Here is a 20,254-nt window from a genome sequence, read left to right on the forward strand (position 1 = left end):
CTCTAGAGTGGAAAGCACAGTACACATGGGTAACATGCGATATGACCTCTCTTTATATAGTAACTTATGAGGAGAGGCTAGCTAAATTAGATTTATTTACATTAGAAAAGAGGCGTCTAAGAGCGGATATGATAACTATATACAAATATATTCGGGGCCAATACAAGGAGCTTTCAAAAGTACTATTCATCCCACGGGCAGTACTAAGGACTCTGGGCCATCCCTTAAGGTTGGAGGAAAGGACATTTCATCAGCAACAAAGGAAAGGGTTCTTTACAGTAAGGGCAGTTAAAATGTGGATTCAGTAAGGGCAGTTAAAATGTGGAACTCATTACCCATGGAGACTGTGATGGCAGATACAATAGATTTGTTCAAAAAAAGGTTGGACATCTTTTTACATGGGAAAGGTATACAGGGATATACCAAATAAGTATACATGGGAAGGATGTTGATCAAGGGATAAATCCGATTGCCAATTCTTGGAGTCAGGAAGGAATTAATTTTTCCCCTTAATGGAGTTTTTTGTTTGCATTCCTCTGGATCAATAAGTACAGTAAGTATAAATATAGGATATAGTATCTGTTGTCTAAATTTAGCATAGGTTGAACTTGATGGACCTATGTCTTTTTTCAACCTCATCTACTATGTAACTATATGTAACTATGTAATTAATCACGAATTGGGAATCAAAGCAATTGAAAGAATTCTAGAACAAGATACAAATGTCAATGAATCCTTAAAGGACTTTATTCCTGATGGGATTAGGTTCATCTTGACCAATAATTATTTCTGTTTTGACAGTCAATATTTCCTTCAAATATGTGGCACGCCCATGGGCACCAGGTTTGCACAAAGTTATGCAATATATCTTTATGGTGGTATAGAAACAGGACCATATCATTTTGGAAAACCCTTTTGGTGCGAACCTGGTTCTACAGCGTCATTATATTGACAGTGTTTGTGTGGGGTGGCAGTTCAGACAATCTGGAATTGTCTGTTAAGATTCACTTAAATTCCAACTCTATGGGGGTCATGCAGTAAGCGGCAGAAAATTGCATTCGCCAGGGGTTTGAATTTGCCATGTTTTTGGCATGTTGCCCTCGCTGTATGCAGAAAGGGCCGAATCCCTGGCGAATCACAGCGAGAGCAACATTGCCAAACATGGCGAGTAACCGGTGGCGAGACAGTCTGCCTGGCGAGAAGCTGTTCGCTGCCGAGATGTGTATGCAGCAGAGAGAGATCCGCCACTCTCGGCGCAAACATCGGCAAATATTAAAAAATCTTTGAAATACAATTTTATTCATAGTGTACATGTGCAGGGGGTCTCCAGAGCTGAACCGCATTGGTTTCAGGTCCGGGGACCCCCTGCTTCCCGAGATACAGGTGCCTTTATGAGGTGCCGGTATCCCTCTGCATTTTAATGTCCCGATCACGTGACCGCGGAATGTAAACAAAGCAGAGGGATACCGGCACCCCATAAAGGGGCCTGTATCTCGGGAAGCAGGGGGTCCCCGGACCTAAAACAAAAGCGGTTCAGCTCCGGAGATCCTATGCACATCTACACTATGAATAAAACACACATATCAATAAACAATCATTCCTTACCTTTGCGGCGATCTGCTATGGTAACGAAGCAGCATTAATGTATTTTTAATAATAGTGTACTGTGAGCAGGGGATCCCCTGAGCTGAACCGCACTGATTTGTGGATCAGGGACCCCCTGCTTCCTGAGTTACAGGCCCCAGTATGTGTCATCGGGTGCCAGTGTCACCGCCATCTTTATAGCGTCCCATACGCGACGTGCCCGCTATAAAGATGGCGGCGACACTGTCACCGATGCCCCAAACCGGGGCCTGTAACTCGGGAAGCAGGGGGTCCCTGAGCCACAAATCAATGCAGTTCTGCTCAGGAGCCCCTCTGCTCCCGCACAATATTATTAAAATACATTAATGCTGCTTCATTACTATAGCGGATATCTGCTAAGGCAATGAAGGGGTTATGGCATAATAGCATGTTTATTGGGGTCAATTGCCCCCAATAAACATTGCAATAAACAACATACACCCCCTGTGCCCCCAACAACCCCTATACCCACAGTACATATATTAAATATTTGGGATGCACAGCAATGATACTGTAGGCCGGCGGTGGCCCTCGGGTGTTCCCCGCAGGCCTGCTGTACCAATTCTGTGCCCCCCCAAAAAAATTAAACACATAAATACTTTTCAATAAATACACCCCCCCTAACACATACAGTACAGTAATGTGCAAAATAACTATTATCCAGATATGGATAATAGATTATTTGCCCATTATGAAACACATAAAACATGCATAAATAAAAACATGAAATCTTAATCTGAAAATCACCACATTGCATCTTACAATGAAAGCAGCAGTTAGACAAATGTATATCAATTGTCACACAATTGCATTGAGTGTGTACATGATGCAATTAATCTGTGCATCATGTAACACTATGCAAAATCAATTTCACAATAAAATACACTATGCCAGCCACTATATAGCCACTATACATACAATGCCAGCCACAAAATCAAATAGAAACTAAGCAAGTAAACATAAATACATTTACCATCAATCAATCAATTTCCTAAATCAATTACAATACAATCCAAATCAATTATACAATTGACTATTCAATTCGTAAATACAAACCAATGAGCAAATAATTATACTTCAAAGTAACCACCATCATACAAATGTAACTACAAGAAATAAGCCATTATTCAAAAGCAAGACCCTGAAATATACTCCTGCAAAGAGCAATAAAAATGACATTGAACTAAAAATAAATTAAATTACACACACAACAATGTAGAAATAAATGCAATGTGGGTTGGTGCAACGCACAGCAAAAAAAGGGGGTGATGGCAGGTCTGGCAAAAATGTTTCTTTATTGTGTGGACATAAAAACAGAAGGCTGCAACCTTCTACGCGTTTCGTGCAGACAAATTGCACTTTATCAAGAAGTGTATCAACATGGTATACAGCCGGTATATATAGGGGGACAGTCTGCCGATTTTGGCGCCAAACTCGCTCATTGGAAGCCTCATGCTACTTAAACAAATAGTGTATAGCTGTGAGGGCATGTGGGAATGGCTAATTACCTGTTGGCACTCGCAGGAGAGCCGCCTCCAAACACCGTGCTCGGTGACACGCACCGCACTGCAATGGAGAGCCAAATCTCACGAGATGCGCCTCATGCAAGCCACGTTCTTGCCGTGCATGCGCAGAACAAAAAATCTCAAGAATCAGTCCTGAATCACATGAGCAGTACCCACAGGGTCATAAGTGCTCGCGCATGCGTCCCTATGCCCGTTAGTGACTGAAAAAATAATGTATGCCCCACCACACAATAAGGATGTTAATGGAGATGCCTATAAAACATAATGACACTCACATTGCTTGTCCATGGTGCGGTGGGGGGGAAGAGGGGGGGGGGAGGAGGAAAGAGACGGAGGGGGGTGGGGAAAAGAAGGAATGGGAGGGTAGGGGGGAATGAAGAAGGAGAAGTGGGAGGGAAGAAAAAGGGGAGAAGGAAAGGGAAAGGGGGAGATAAAGAGGGAGAAAATAGGAGGGAGGGGGGGGGAAGGGAATGGGAAAAAGGAAGGGGGGGGGGAGGAGAGAAAGGAAGGGGAAGAGGGGGGAGGGGGGGGAGGGGGGGAGGGGGGGGAAAGGGGGAGGGGGGGGAAAGGAAAAAAGAAGAGGGGATAAAAAGAAGGAAAAGAAAAAGACAAGAAGAAGAAATTGGAAAGAAGGGAGGGATGGGAAAACTCAATATTCTAAAATATATTCATCATTCACGTTGGGGGCCAAATTAGGCAGACTGTACACCACATATACAAAACATACATTGATTGTGAACTTAAAAACAAAAAATATATATGATCAGACATAACACAACATATTTTATGGAATTCTAACTTATACCTATATTAAAAACATATAAGCAGCCTTCCTGGAGAACAGAGGATGACTACTAAATTGGAAGTACATATATTCAGTTTTTTCAAACCGTGAAAGGAAAAGAGTTACATACAATAATACTTGTTCGGTTTATCCAATAAATGGGAATGTTGTTTGACTTATATTGCTAATGATTGCAACCATAATAATTTCATACAGTCCAAAACCTTCTTTGAACATTATAGACTGATTAGTCAAAAACAAAGATACAAAGTTGTTACGGTTAGTGTACACAATGTAATACATCGATGACCTGTGAAAGGCCCTTATCTATCAATGTTTGAAAATCTGGTGATTCGTGACCTTAGGTTTTTGGCACATGGTTTCTCATTTTCAAGTATTAATGATGACAATTTGGATAGGGAGGAACGTTTGGCCATCAAAACATTACAGAGTAATCCAATGTTGGTAATTAAAAATGCTGATAAAGGAGGGGCGGTGGTGGTTCAGAGTAGGACAGACTATCTCATGGAAGCTTATCGCCAACTTGGGGATGAGTCCTAATACTCTGAACTACCACATGATCCAACTCCAACCTTCTTGAAGGAATTATTAAATCTTATTGATTTGGGTTCAGCAACACAAGTTCTCAACAAAAAAGAGATTGGATTTTTGGTCAATCCCCATCCCATTATCCCAGTTTTCCACCATCTCCCAAAGATCCATAAGACGTTGGTCGACCCTCCTGGTCGTCCAATTGTCTCCAGTATTGGATCTTTGGGAGATGGCTTATCCCGTTATGTCAATACCTATTTACAACCCTTTGTGAGGGCTCTGCCCTCCTTCGTCCTTGACTCTGGTGATTTGTTGGTACAATTACAGGATATCACATGGAAATCTGATTACCTTTGGGTAACTATGGATGTGGTCTCCCTGTATCAATCATTGAGCACGATCTGGGGTTAGCAGCTGTTCGCCACTTCATTGAATGTCCGGGAAGCTCTATGTTAATGACCACATTTATCACGGAATCTATTCTTTTTCTTCTCACACACAATTATTTTCATTTTGAGCACCAGTTTTATTTACAACAACGGGGAACAGCAATGGGGACAAGTTTTGCCCCCTCCTATGCGAATCTGTTTATGGGGTGGTGGGAGCACGTTTTCATATACAATGCCACTAATAAATTTAGACACAATATTGTTTTTTTCAAACGTTTTATTGATGATTTAATTATAATTTGGCACGGGAGCACTGACACATTAGAAGCATTTTTTGAATACGTTAATAATAATGATCTTAATATCCAATTTACCACTAACTTCAATGCACACCACATCAGCTTCCTGGACATTCTACTTTATGTAGATATGGACCAAAAAATTCAAACAGACACTTTCAGAAAAAGCAATTCCAGAAATACCATTCTTAGGGCGGACAGTTGTCACCCCAGATCGGTGATTACTGGCATTCCCAAAAGCCAGTACCTCAGACTGAGGAGGAACTGTTCTACATTAGACGGTTTCCTGACTCAGTCTGAGGCTCTCACCAATCGGTTTCTTGAAAGGGGTTACAACAGGGAGTCCTTGGAATCCATAGTGGGAGAAATAATGGAAATAGATAGAAATACACTACTCCCCACCAGGGAGTCAAGGACGAAGGATGCTAGTCAAAAAAGTGGTAAAGCAAGCAATAAAAGATTGGGAAACACATCCCCTTTGTTTATTTCCCAATACAGTAAGGCCAGCGGCCAAGTAAATAAAATAATCAACAAACATTGGGGTCTACTACGTATGGATCCCATTTTAGGGGAGTATACCAAAATGGGACCTAAAATTGTCTACAGGAAGGCTAAGACCATTGCCAATTACCTATCTCCGAGTGTCATCCCAGATATTAGGACCAATACAAACACATTTAATACAAAGGGCTCCTTCAGGTGCAATAATTACAATATGTGTCGGTACATGAAACCCTCCAGATTTGTCTTTTCCCACAGCCCACATAGACGTTTCAACATTAATAACTTTATTGATTGCAATACATCTTTTGTGGTCTATGTAATAAGTTGTGGCTGTGGGAAAAGATATGTCGGAAGGACAACAAGGTCCCTCAAGATTAGAATGCAAGAGCATTTTAGACTCATCAAGAGAGGAGACTTGGCGCACCCGGTCTCCAAGCATTTCATAGAATGTGCCAAGGGCGGCCCTGAAAGCTTTTCATTTATGGGAATTGAGAGAATTTTACCCAAAATGAGGGGCGGCGATTTGACACAACGGTTAGATTGTAGGGAATCATTCTGGATTTTCATGCTAAAAACCCGTTATCCAGATGGAATTAACATTGAATGGAGCATTAATCATTTTCTAAAATAATCCATGGTCAGATTTCTCTAGATTTTTATGTAGTATGCATAGTCGCACCGCTCTAAGGTCATCGATGTATTACATTGTGTACACTAACCGTAACAACTTTGTATCTTTGTTTTTGACTAATCAGTCTATAATGTTCAAAGAAGGTTTTGGACTGTATGAAATTATTATGGTTGCAATCATTAAATTACAGATATGATCCAGAGAGGACCAGAAAAAATCCCCAAAGAAACAAAAGCACTCATGCCAAATAAAGTAGAGTTAGATAACAATGATCTGACAGGTTCAAATTACCTGCATTACAATGTATATGGGGATTAAGTAACCCTTTGAGTCCCACCAGGTCCGATCAGAAAAATAATAAATTTTTATTTAGTTAATTATTTAAAAACACAAACATAACATTCATACTTTTAAAATCCCTCAAAACGGAGGTGGCTATTGTGATCAACAATTGTATCAGGAATATACCCAAGTTAACGTACTGTATGTCCTGTTGACTCACAGACATCTCTGTCGGTATAATCTATTGTTTACCGAACTAGTAATGAGATCCTTAAATAATCCCTAGCTGACGTCATCTGAGGTGGCGACATCCCCGCGATCCTAAGACCCTAGTGAAGACAGGCTTGTATATACAGCGGTGCTGTATAAGAGATACACTGGCAATGATCCGCCGAGATCACAGATCATACCATTGGGCATAATGCATTGTCATCTTAGCTAGAAGAGGACTTATAAAGGTCCTAGATGTATATAGTCACTCTATTTCTGAATCGATATACTGACCCACGATACAGTTCAGTTATACGTGACAAGTAACTACAGGTTGTATCCATTACAATTAACTCAATACATTGACTGTATATACGAACTGGACACAGTGGTACTGCTATTCAAATTTGTATGCAGCACAGATAATAGAGTTTACCAGCTGCACACTATATAAAGATATACAGCCTGTTGTTTATTTACAACCTAGGGGATTATTTAAGGATCTCATTACTAGTTCGGTAAACAATAGATTATACCGACAGAGATGTCTGTGAGTCAACAGGACATACGTTAACTTGGGTATATTCCTGATACAATTGTTGATCACAATAGCCACCTCCGTTTTGAGGGATTTTAAAAGTATGAATGTTATGTTTGTGTTTTTAAATAATTAACTAAATAAAAATTTATTATTTTTCTGATCGGACCTGGTGGGACTCAAAGGGTTACTTAATCCCCATATACATTGTAATGCAGGTAATTTGAACCTGTCAGATCATTGTTATCTAACTCTACTTTATTTGGCATGAGTGCTTTTGTTTCTTTGGGGATTCTTTTCTGGTCCTCTCTGGATCATATCTGTAATTAAATGTTAATCATCCCATAAGCACCTGCTATCGATACTTAATTATTGTGTACACCACAGGTTGAGCGGCCTCATTCCCTTTAGTAATTCATGGTTGCAATCATTAGCAATATAAGTCAAACAACATTCCCATTTATTGGATAAACCGAACAAGTATTATTGTATGTAACTCTTTTCCTTTCACGGTTTGAAAAAACTGAAAAAACTGAATATATGTACTTCCAATTTAGTAGTCATCCTCTGTTCTCCAGGAAGGCTGCTTATATGTTTTTAATATAGGTATAAGTTAGAATTCCATAAAATATGTTGTGTTATGTCTGATCATATATATTTTTTGTTTTTAAGTTCACAATCAATGTATGTTTTGTATATGTGGTGTACAGTCTGCCTAATTTGGCCCCCAACGTGAATGATGAATATATTTTAGAATATTGAGTTTTCCCATCCCTCCCTTCTTTCCAATTTCTTCTTCTTGTCTTTTTCTTTTCCTTCTTTTTATCCCCTCTTCTTTTTTCCTTTCCCCCCCTCTCCCTTTTTTCCTTTTCCCCCCCTCCCCCTTTTTTTCCCCCTCCCCCCCCCCTTCCCCCCACCTCCCCCCTCTTCCCCTTCCTTTCTCTCCTTCCCCCCCCCTTTCTTTTTCCCATTCCCTTTCCCCCCCCCCCTCCCTCCTATTTTCTCTCTCTTTATCTCCCCCTTTCCCTTTCCTTCTCCCCTTTTTCTTCCCTCCCACTTCTCCTTCTTCATTCCCCCCTACCCTCCCATTCCTTCTTTTCCCCACCCCCCTCCGTCTCTTTCCTCCTCCCCCCCCTCTTCCCCCCCACCGCACCATGGACAAGCAATGTGAGTGTCATTATGTTTTATAGGCATCTCCATTAACATCCTTATTGTGTGGTGGGGCATACATTATTTTTTCAGTCACAAGCGGGCATAGGGACGCATGCGCGAGCACTTATGACCCTGTGGGTACTGCTCGTGTGATTCAGGACTGATTCTTGAGATTTTTTGTTCTGCGCATGCGCGGCAAGAACGTGGCTTGCATGAGGCGCATCTCGCGAGATTTGGCCCTCCATTGCAGTACGGTGCGTGTCACCGAGCACGGTGTTTGGAGGCGGCTCTCCTGCGAGTGCCAACAGGTAATTAGCCATTCCCACATGCCCTCACAGCTATACACTATTTGTTTAAGTAGCATGAGGCTTCCAATGAGCGAGTTTGGCGCCAAAATCGGCAGACTGTCCCCCTATATATACCGGCTGTATACCATGTTGATACACTTCTTGATAAAGTGCAATTTGTCTGCACGAAACGCGTAGAAGGTTGCAGCCTTCTGTTTTTATGTCCACACAATAAAGAAACATTTTTGCCAGACCTGCCATCACCCCCTTTTTTTGCTGTGCGTTGCACCAACCCACAACCCCTATTGGCAACAGCACGCAGATTGAGAGGGACCACTGGTGACACATTCGTGAGTACTTACCTGGGGCCAGCCCAATGAGGTTAGGGGGGGTGTTTTTGTGCATTTACCCCTGCCTTCAGGGCAACTGGAGCTCTTTATTAGGTTGAAATATCTCATGTCCCAGAAGTGTTCCTTTCATAATACTTTGTAATGGGATTCCATGCTTGAGCACCAAATCACCTCCATTGTAAATGTAGAAATAAAGCAGCTAAATGCATTTGAAATACATGCAAAAAACATCAACATTAGCAAATCAATCATTTATTTCCCTGTATGTCTATCCATATATAAACATAACATACAGGGAGGGGCAATAAAAGAGTATACAAAACAATGCATTTCCATTAAAAAAAAATGACATACAATACACCCATTCACTGTCCATGAATGTATGTATATCCATAGGGACATAGATCAAATCAGGGGCATTAAATGGAAAAAAATACATGAATAAAAAATCCAAAAAAACCTGTAAAAGTTAAAATAATAAACTTTTCTTTTGTTTACTTACCATTAGATGCCCACTCACCGAAATCCAGCTGTACCTGAAGCTCTCGAACTATTCCAAAGGTAACCATAAAATAATAAACACTTACAATCCACGTGTGTCCTCTGTCTTCTCTTTGTAATCCATTTCGTCAAAGGGGGGCTTCATCTGTATTCTGTATTCTTCTGGGTCTTCTTCTATTATAGCGCCACGCCTGGTCCTCTTCTATCTGTAGGAGGTCCGTCCTCCTCGGCGTCTGGCTTCAAAATGAGACGACATAGGCTTTTATAGGCCTATGACGTCACATTTTCGTCAAATGGTTCCCACGGCCCAATCACCATGTGATTTGAAAAAAAAAAAAGATGACGTCATTTAAAGGCAATGAAGCCAGCCAATCAGAATGGCTGAGCTTCAATTGCCTTTAAGATGACGTCATCAAAACAAAGATGGCCGGCGACACATGGCACGGTAGCCAATCAGAGCGTGGGAACGAAATCCCAACTCTGATTGGCTCAAGTAGACCATGTGACAGAGGCTTTGCTTCAGCCAATCAGAGTTGGGATTTCGTGTACTGTATGTTAGGGGGGGTATAGGGGTTGTTGGTGTAACATATATATATATATGTATATATATATATATATACATATATATATTATTTATTTATTGTGGGGCTGTTGTGTGTGTATTTTTTTTTATTGTGGATAGCGGGGGTGGGTGAAGGGGCTATTTGGCCCTTGGTGGCTGTTTAGGGCTTGCGGGTGGGTAGCGGGAGGGCTTAACCCCTTCATGACCGTAGCGGTATTAACCGCTAAGGTAATGAAGGGGTTAAGTCCACCCGCAACCCCCCCGCAAGCCCTAAACAGCCACCAAGGGCCAAATAGCCCCTTCACCCACCCCGCTACCCACAATAAACCTGGCACGGCTGGTTAACCCCTTCATTGCCTTAGCGGTTAGCCGCCAAGGTAATGAGGTGGGCTGTAAATGTATTTTTCCTGCCTCGGATGTATGCCGGGGGGCTCCGGTGCTGGTATTAATGGTATCAGCTCCGGAGACCCCCGGCATAAATCCCAGGCAGGAAAAAAAAGGCCTGCTTTTTTCTAAGGGCTGTTCTGCCGCTCATCCGCAGCCTCTCCCCAGCAACTTGCCAACTTTTTGGGGCGAGACGGATTTGCGTGAAAATCTCAATTCTAGAGCGGCGAGTAGCAGCGTAAAGCTACTCGCCACTACTAGAATTGAGCGGGTTTCAAAACATGGCTAGTTGCGGCGCAAACCGCCGCGCCCATGGCGGAACAAAATAAACCGCCAAAAAACTTGCCGATTTTTTTGCTTTTTGCCAAGTTTTCGGGGCTTACTGAATCGTGGTATGCATTTTTGGCGCAAAACGGGCGAAAAGTGACTTTGCGCCGCTTACTGCATGAGGCCCTATGAATCTAAATTTTACATTCAAAAGTGATAATAGTCATATAGACTTCCTGGATGCGATATTGTTGATTGAAAATGGCAGTGTTCAGACCATGAGGTTATAAAAGCCAGTCGATGCGAACAATTACTTATTAGCCTCAAGCCATCACGATCCTAGATGGATAAGAAATACTGTATACCTCAAGGTCAGTTCTTACGACTAAGGAGAAATGGTTCCAAAAAATATACTGTATATTTGACGAACGAGCAAAAGATTTAAAACAAAAAGCCCTAGACAGAAATGTTCAAAAGAAAGTTTTTGAAAAGGAACTAATATAGCCAGCAATACAGATAGCCACTATTTATGTTGCAAAATAAATTCTGCCAAAAAATCCACACATAGCTTTCAAAAGGGCTAGAAACCTCAAACTTTCTCTGGCTGCAAGTTGTCCTATTATTACAATGAAGAACAAATATATCACATGGCTGTGCAACATTTTAAAGTGTAACATTGAAAGTGTCTGGAGTTAATTTTGGAGATGAAATTGGAGGTGAAGATTGGAGGATGATCTGGACTCTGCACAACAACTCTGCAGCTGTGAGAACTTGATTTTCTAAATGCTATTATTCTTTGTACTCTTCCTATCCTACAATACCTGGACTGTCTCCTCCTGCATCTCACCATGCCCTCCCTATTGCTTTTTTTGCTTACTCACTGCACCTCACTTCTTTGTGAACGTCTCTGTTCTCTCCAATTTCCCCACTCCCCACTGCATCATTATTTATACACCTCTCTCCCAACAACTTCTTTACCCCTCAATAAAAAGCACCTGCACAAATCCTCTATTCACACCCCTCTATCTACTCCTTCCTGCTGCTGGGGATCTACCCAAAGCCTGAACCAAAACACACACCTGATATCACCCATGCAGCCTGTCATCTCTTCCTCTGTAAATGGTGTTAACCTTCTGATTTAATACTGACAAACCTTAAAACTCACCCACAAGTTAAGCATCCCAACAGCCTGCACTCATGGTTACTGTCCCACACTCAGCCACTCCTATCACAAATTGTGGTCAAGCACTGCCATACACAGCACGTATTCCCTCACCTGCTGTCTCTGTAAGTCTCCCACCATACTTCTTAGATTGTAAGCTCTTCGGTGCAGGGATTTCCTTTCCTATTGTCTGATTTTGCTGCACTTATGGTATCATTTTAATTCCCTGTACTGTATTCTTTGTGAAGTGCTGAGTACACTTTGAGCGCTATATAAATAAAGACATACAATACAATATCCTCAAAGGATATTTCACTTGCTCAAAATGCATTGGATGTAGTTATAGCCCACCTTTAGATCGAATGTAACTAACAAAGAATACAAAATGGAAACTTTCATAAACTATAAATGTAGCTATATAGTGTATTTACTTTAATGTCCATATGGTTTACAATATGTGGGGACAGGTAGACCTCTAAAAAGAAGACTAGCGGAACATGTTTATAATCTAAAAAGAGGCTTGATCATTCAGTGTTTCTAATCACTTTAAAATTAACCATGAACAGGACCCTAAAGGACTTCTTTGTAAGGGTATAGATTGCCCCAAACTCAAATGTAGGGTGGGAGGCTTAAATAAACCAGGTTTATTTATTATCATTTATTTGTAAAGTGCCAACATATTCTGCAGCATGGTACAAAGGGGGTACAGAGTTATGTATATTACGTAAACAGAGTAACATACCAAATAAGGACAAACGCACAAACATATATGAAAGGTAATTAGGACTAGTGAGACGTTATAATCTAGAGAGAATAAGGAGCAATGTTGAAATAAAAGGTAAAGTAGTACAGTAGTTTACTGTGGGACGGAATATGCCTCAGGATGGCGTATGGCCCAGCCACACAGCTGGTCCCATTTAGGTTTGGAGTTGGAGATGTTAGGGGATGCTAGAGTAGAGTATTGTCCAGCCATACAGTAAGTCTCAATCGAGTTGGAGGGGGGGAGGGGTGGTAGATTGTTACGGGTATGCCAGATAGGCTTAATTGAAATGGTGAATTTTCAAGCAGTTTTGAAATGTCTGAATGCTGGAGGGGAGTCTGAGGGTGCATGATAGGGAATTCCTGAGAGAGGGGGCAGAACGGGAGAAGCCTTGTGACTTGAGTGAGGAGGTGATAAAGCAGATGTCATGGGCATTTAGGGATGTATTTTCAGATAAGGGCGGAGATGTAAGTATTGTTGAGAGTTTTGTAAGTCAGAACTAGGGTTTTGAATTTGCTTCTAAAAGATATGGGAAGCCAGTATAGGGACTTGCAAAGTGACGAAGAAGAAAAAGGGGAACAGTGAGGTAGATAAGTCTGGCAGCAGCGTTTTGGATGAATTGGAGTTGACACAGGCGGACAAGGGGAATGTAGAAGTGAAGTGAAATAAGTGCAAATTAATTATAAAACATGCAAAAAGTGAATAAATATAAATATAATTTGTTGTGGTGCAGCTCCCAAAGTTTCTTTTGTCTGAGGAAATACAAAGAATACAAAAATTGGGGCGCAAACACAAATAAGAAATATTGTAAAGGTGAGTGTACAAAAAAGGTGACAATGTGAAAAAAAAATTACATTTCAGAGGTGGAGACAGCAGGACTTGCAGTAGTGAGGGACTGAATATGAGGAATGAAGGAGAGGACAGAGTCAAAGATTACTCCTAGGCAAAAGGCTTAGGGTGTTGATGAGATTGTAGTATTATTGACAGTGAGGGAGACTTTGAATGTGAGGGGGGAGGGGAATAGTGCAAGGCGAAATGTGTATTAGTTCTGTTTTGGACATGTTAAGCTTCAAATAAAGATGGGGCATCCATGAGAAGATTGCGGAGAGACTGTTGGTGACACGGGACAAAAAAAGAGAGAGGGTGGGCGGGCAGGGGAGGAGAGGTAAATGTGGCATTACCTGCCCAAAGATTGTAAACTAATACAAAGAGAAGAGGTGTAGAGCGAGAATAGTAGAGGGCCAAGCACAGAGCCTGGTGGGACCCCAACAGAAAAAGGGAGTGAGGAGGAGACACCAGAGAAGGAAACTCTGAAAGAGGGGATCGATAAGTAGGACATGAATCAGGAGAGGGCTGCATCACAGAAGCTCATGGATTGGAGTGTGTGTAGGAAAACGGGGTGATAAAGTGTTGAAGGTAGCAGAGAGATCCAGGAGAATTAGAAAGGAGAAGTAACCCTTAGACAAGGGGTGCGCAAACCCAGGGCGGCACGAGATTCTCTGCGGGGGGTGTGGCGGTTACAGAGGCACCACGCTCTTCCTGAAGGCATTTAAATGAAATGCCGGGGGACAGGCGAAGGACTCTGTAACTTCACTTAGCTTGGCTCAGACGGCTTCTGGCGACGCTGCGTCAAATGACGCTGCAGGGTCACGTGCCGTCGTGTTACAATGGCAACGTGACATCATGACATCAGAAAGCTGGAGCCAAGATAAGGAGGGGGGAGCGAGGAGGGGAGGAGAGCCGTCAGGGGGGCACAGGGGATAAAGATCGTGCACCCCTGCCTTAGCCTTAGCTGTGAATAAGTCGTTGGCCACTTTTGTTAGTGCTGTCTCGTGAAGTGTAGAGGATGTAAACCAGATTGAAAGAGTGAAGCAGGGAGTTGAAGGAGAGAAAGGGAGTCAAGCGGTTGTTTACAAGCCGCTCAAGTAGCTTGGAGGTAAAGGCGAGGCTATAGGGCTGAAGTTGGAGAAGGAAGTTGGGTAAAGAGATGGCTTCTTTCGAAAGGGTGTGATGAGTGGATGTTTAAAGGAAGCTGGGAATGTGCTGGAGATGAGACAGAAGTTAAAAAGGTGACAGAGGAGATGTGAGGGGATAGGATTAAGGGGCACATTTTTAAGGGTGTGATTATGAGAGGATTACATAAGTGGTGGGATTCAGCCGGTTCGCACTAGTTCGTGTGAACCTGTTCCTAAAATTTCACAAGTTCGCTGAACCAGTGCTTAATTCTCTCACCTGTGCGGGTGGGTGGCGGGCATCTTTCCCCCTGTATCTCTTCTCAATATGGCCACGCAGCATCAAATGGCACCGTGTTGTCATGCCAATGGGGATGCCACGTGACGTAACCGCATCATGTGACACCCGTTCCTATGACAACAGGGCGCTATGTGACGTCACGTGGCCCTATTGAGAAGATATGCAGGGGGAGCATGCGATGCCGGAGCATGCTGGGAGAGACCATCCGCCGCTTCACTTGGCACTTTGAGGTCAGGGGGAGATCTGGGGGGGGATGTGAGGGGAAGATCTGGGGGAGCTGTGAGAGAGAGAGAGAGAGAGATCTGAGGAGCTGTGAGGGGGAGATCTGGGGGAGATGTGATGTCCCCTGCGGGAGGTGTAATGGGGGCACTGAAGGAGAGATGAGGGGGAGACCTGAGGATGCTGAGGGGGATTGACAGAGACTCTGGAGGATGATGAGGGGGACTGGTTAGGATGATGAGGGGGACTGGGGAGGATGATGAGGGGGACTGGGGAGGATGATGAGGGGGACTGGGGAGGATGATGAGGGGGACTGGGGAGGATGATGAGGGGGACTGGGGGAGATCTGATGATGATGATGAGGAGGAGGAGGGGGACTGGGGGAGATCTGATGATGATGAGGGGGAGAAGCCGATGATGAGTTTTCACTATGAAAGGGCAGTAAGGCGAGAGAGAACAGATTGCTAACATTTCTGAATCCCACCACTGGATTACGGAGACCTCATTCATAGTCACTGGGGAAAAGGAGGGTGGATGTGTGTGTGTGCGAAGGGAGGTAGGTGGGGCGTGTGAAGCCTGACATGAAGAGATGTCATGTCTGATGGACTCAATCTGATCTGTGAAGTAGGTGGCAAGAGAAGAAGTTTCTAATACCTACTGCATACGCATAAGCATGCATAGTGTTTGTGGTAATACCTACAGTACAGAAACATCACTTCCCAATAACCTTCTCCCACATTCGGTTCACATATATCTGTAGAGATCGTGTTACCTGAACCTCCTTTAGTTCATCTTCAATTTTCCCTTTTCTTTCTTCAATCTTTACAACCTCATCTGCTATTTTGTGTTTTATTTTTTCCATTTCAGTTTTCTGATCGCTAGCATTCTGTAAGTGAGGAGAATAACCTTTATATGCTGCTTTCAACAAATGTATGATTTACAAAAATATTACGCCTTGCATTTCTGATCTTACATGTCTTCCCAAAGGCAGACAGACAAGAAAAAAATGCTTTATTCTAGCAATGCTAACTGAAGCAGAAAACATCATATACAGTACTGTAGATGGGAAAACGATGTTTTTACAGTTCTGTAGGTACAGAAAGTACAAACTATTCTGATTCCCATCCGTAGGTTTTCAACTGCATTTTACATTTGTGTTTTGGCAAATGAAACAACCCTTTTTTAACTGTAACTGAACGGAGTTTCACTTTCTTTATTAGAAATATACTGTATAATCAAATGATATTTTGTATTGACATATCTATATGGCTTCATTAACCAATGGTTTAAATCATAACACAATCCACAGGCTTTACTAAAGTTACAAAATATACTGGTCTGTAAAATCGCGTTCACAAAATATACGGTTTGCTTTCGCACAAAACCTTTCCTGAAATACCATCTAATTCAACTGAAAAGATATTCATAATGTTAACGCAGAGAAACATATATAACATATTCCTAACATTACCTGCATTGATATGGTAATCTCTTGCAGGGCAGCATCAGCTTCCGTCTGTTTCGTTTTTAGTAATGAGCTTTGTTCTCCTGCTTTTCTTTTCAATTCATCTACAAGAGACTTGGCTTCATTGAGTTTTGATACACCAGCCTACATACAAAATACAAAAATACAAAATAATAATACAATAATTGACACATAAAAAGATAAATTATATGAAAATGGCTGAGAGTTACAGTATACAGTACATGACGTGGCTTTGTTCCAAGCAACTCTATCCTAATAAATCCCCTTCATGTTTTAAAGGCCAATAACATCTTGTGTAAATACCCAGTACTTATATATCAAAACCCATGAAGAGGTGTTTTCACTGAATTTAAGTCATTTTTAAATTAAGCTAATAGCCGTTAACGATCTCTAATGACTACCACATTTTAGTAAGTAAACACTTACGGTAAGCTAAATAAATTACACTAATTGCATAATTTGTACAATCATGTACATCAACCATAGGAAAGCAGCATAAGCCTTAAAAGGATTTGCCTCTAAATACAAAATTGTTGATTTTGTTCCTTGTTCTGATTTTTGTTTTGGATTATAGCAGGAATATCCCCATTTGATCAGATATTTTTAATAAAACTCAAAATCTTTAGTCATACATACAGATATAGCACACATTATTGCACCAACTGACACACTCCCATGGATGAAAAAATGAAAAAGTATAAAACGGGAATTATGATTGTTAATAAGAAAAAAATTCTAAGAGATAAAACCGACTATGCTTTAAAAAAAACAAACAATTTGAAATAGTAAGGAAGGAAAAAATGGGCTAAAAAGTAACCATAGCCATTCCCCAAAGCTTATATGGTCTAAAAACAAAATATTAAAGAGAACCCCTCTGGAGCATACCCCAAAGTAACCTTTTCAAAATACCCTGATCAGCAGATCCCAGATAGAGGTAAATCATATTGTTATTACCCAAAATATCAAAAATGGGACAATACAAAAAGTCTGGATAAGGAAAAACCAAAGAAATATTATGGTACTAAAAATGAAAACCATGAGAATGGCTGGGTAAAAGTTGGAAAGCCAAAACTTGATCATAATCACTATTATAAAAAAAAAAGCTGTGTGTGCTGTGCACGCGCATAGTAAGTGAAACTTCTTGACTTTTGTCACAGAAATTGTATTTGTGTTGGTGATGTTTTAATTAAAAATCAAAATACAAGTTCATTGACAAAACGCAAATAAATTTGACAGAATGCGCGTGCTCGGCACACATCCCCTGTATTAGCTATTTGCACTGATTGTGCGCGTGTGACCGAGTGCGCGCGTGTGACCGAGAGTGCGCGCGTGTGACCGAGAGTGCGCGCGTGTGACCGAGAGTGCGCGCGTGTGACCGAGAGTGCGCGCGTGTGACCGAGAGTGCGCGCGTGTGACCGAGTGTGCGCGCGTGTGACCGAGTGTGCGCGCGTGTGACCGAGTGTGCGCGCGTGTGACCGAGTGTGCGCGCGTGTGACCGAGTGTGTGCGCGTGCGACTGCGCGTGTGACTGTGACTGAGTGTGACCTTACATATCCCCTTGCACATCACCCCTCCTGCACATCACCCCTTCTGCACCTTGCATATCCCCCTGCACATCACCCCTCCACATCACCCCACCTCCACATCACCCCCCCTCCACATCACCCCCCTCCACATCACACACTCCTGCACATCACCCCCCTCCACATCACCCCTCCTGCACATCACCCCCCTCCACATCACCCCTCCTGCACATCACCCCCCCTGCACATCACCCTCCTTCACCTTACATATCCCCTTGCACATCACACATCCCCCCCTGCACATCACACATCCCCCCCTGCACATCACACATCCCCCCCTGCACATCACACATCCCCCCCTGCACATCACACATCCCCCCCTGCACATCACACATCCCCCCCCTGCACATCACACATCCCCCCCTGCACATCACACATCCCCCCCTGCACATCACACATCCCCCCCTGCACATCACACATCCCCCCGCACCTTACATCAACCCCCCTGCACCACCTCACCTCACATCACCTCCCCTCACCCCTGCACATCAGATCACGGCGGCAGAGCAGAACGCCGGCCTCCTCCTGCTCTGCTCGGTGAGGCTAATCAGGCCCCGCTCCCTCAGTCAGCGGGAGGGCGTGGCTTGAGCGAAGGAACCCGGGACACGCTACTCTTCCCCTTCCTCCCCCCCTCCCCTCGGCTCGGGCTGCGGGAGGGAGCTGCTGCGGTCTGCCGTAAGGTAAGCAGCTCCCTCCCCCTTCACCCACAAATGCCCTCACACTCAGGAAGCGCCGGGCTCTCTCTTCCAATCTCCGGCCTCCAGCGCTGCCTGCCCGATCCGCACACACCGCTCTGCTTCCTCCCGGTTACCCTCCATGATCCCTGGGCTCCGCTCCTCTCCTCCTCCGACCCTGGCGGCGCTCAGTCAGCGGGACGCAGGAAAGCGCAGGTAGGGAGGAGAGAGGTTGACTGATTTAAAATCCCCGCGCCTTCTTGCTACACCGGAAGCGCTGCGGCAGCCATCTTGCTACACCCATGGCAGCGGACGTGTGAGGGTAACGGCGGCCGTTAGGAGCGGCGCCGGCGGCGGTCACAGCGGGTGTGTGGGTGGCACGTCACAGCGGGTGTGTGTCGGGGAGCGGCGGCTGTTAGGAGCGGAGCCGCATGTCACAGTAGACGCGGGCGGGTGGAGGGGGGCCGAGACGTCGCGTCACTTCCGTTTCATATTTTGCCCCCAACTCTCCCGTTTTACCCCATCAGAATAGGTGCCACTAAAGAAGTTTCACTTCAATAATGCGTAAGCCCTGGTCCCTTTTCACGCTGCCGACTAAAGATAATGGGGCCTATTTCACGTAGATTTGATGTAGTCACTGCCAAATTGAATGGTTTGGCATGACTAACGAACTGTGTGACATTTGTGTTATCACAATATTCAAAGAATTATCGCAAGTCAGAAACTATGAGGTACAGTAGGAAAATGCCAATACCGCTCGGGATAGTAGAGACCTTATCTCAGCCTTTTTGTAAGTTCTACCACTGCGATTTTCCCAGTCTGTAAGAGCTGCACATAGAGACCTGCATCTCCATGCACAGCTCTTACAGGCAATCACAGTTTTTATTTTATTTTGATAACACAGTAGTGTAGCAGGGAGTCTCCGGAGCTGAATTTCAGCCTCCGGGACCCCCTGTTTCCTGAGTTACAGGCCCCGAGACTAATGCGTATCGTCTCCAGAGACTCCTGGCTCCGATGCAGTAAAAATACATTTTTTTCTTCTACAGACGAGCCAACGAGTATTCTAAAACTTGCCTTGGAAAATCTGGGGCTATCACCAACAAGATCCAGGTACATGCTGGGTACATGCTGCAACATTTCAGTAACATTTCTGCAGAGACTAATGGCCCATCGGATTAACACAGCAGGTGTCCCTGGCAGTCCCATTCTGTTTGAATGGGACTGCCAGGGACCCCCGCTGTTAATCCGATGGGCCATTAGTCTGTCTGCAGAAATGT

The 20,254-nt window shown here is 43.4% G+C and overlaps 1 protein-coding gene across 6 annotated transcripts in view; it reads right to left on the reverse strand.

Moving 5' to 3' along the window:
• The window catches only part of DYNC2H1 (dynein cytoplasmic 2 heavy chain 1), a 631,818-nt gene that overhangs the window by 426,544 nt on the left and 185,020 nt on the right, over window positions 1-20,254 (reverse strand). For all 6 annotated transcript variants that reach the window (XM_075592400.1, XM_075592399.1, XM_075592403.1 and 3 more), the window contains exons 55-56: window positions 16,707-16,844; window positions 16,008-16,121 (exon numbers count right to left, since the gene is read on the reverse strand). In XM_075592400.1, coding sequence (XP_075448515.1) covers window positions 16,008-16,121; window positions 16,707-16,844 — 252 coding nt within the window. The remainder of the gene's footprint in view (window positions 1-16,007; window positions 16,122-16,706; window positions 16,845-20,254) is intronic.

The sequence above is a fragment of the Ascaphus truei genome, chromosome 3 (assembly GCF_040206685.1).
Source record: "Ascaphus truei isolate aAscTru1 chromosome 3, aAscTru1.hap1, whole genome shotgun sequence".
Lineage (NCBI taxonomy): Eukaryota > Metazoa > Chordata > Amphibia > Anura > Ascaphidae > Ascaphus > Ascaphus truei.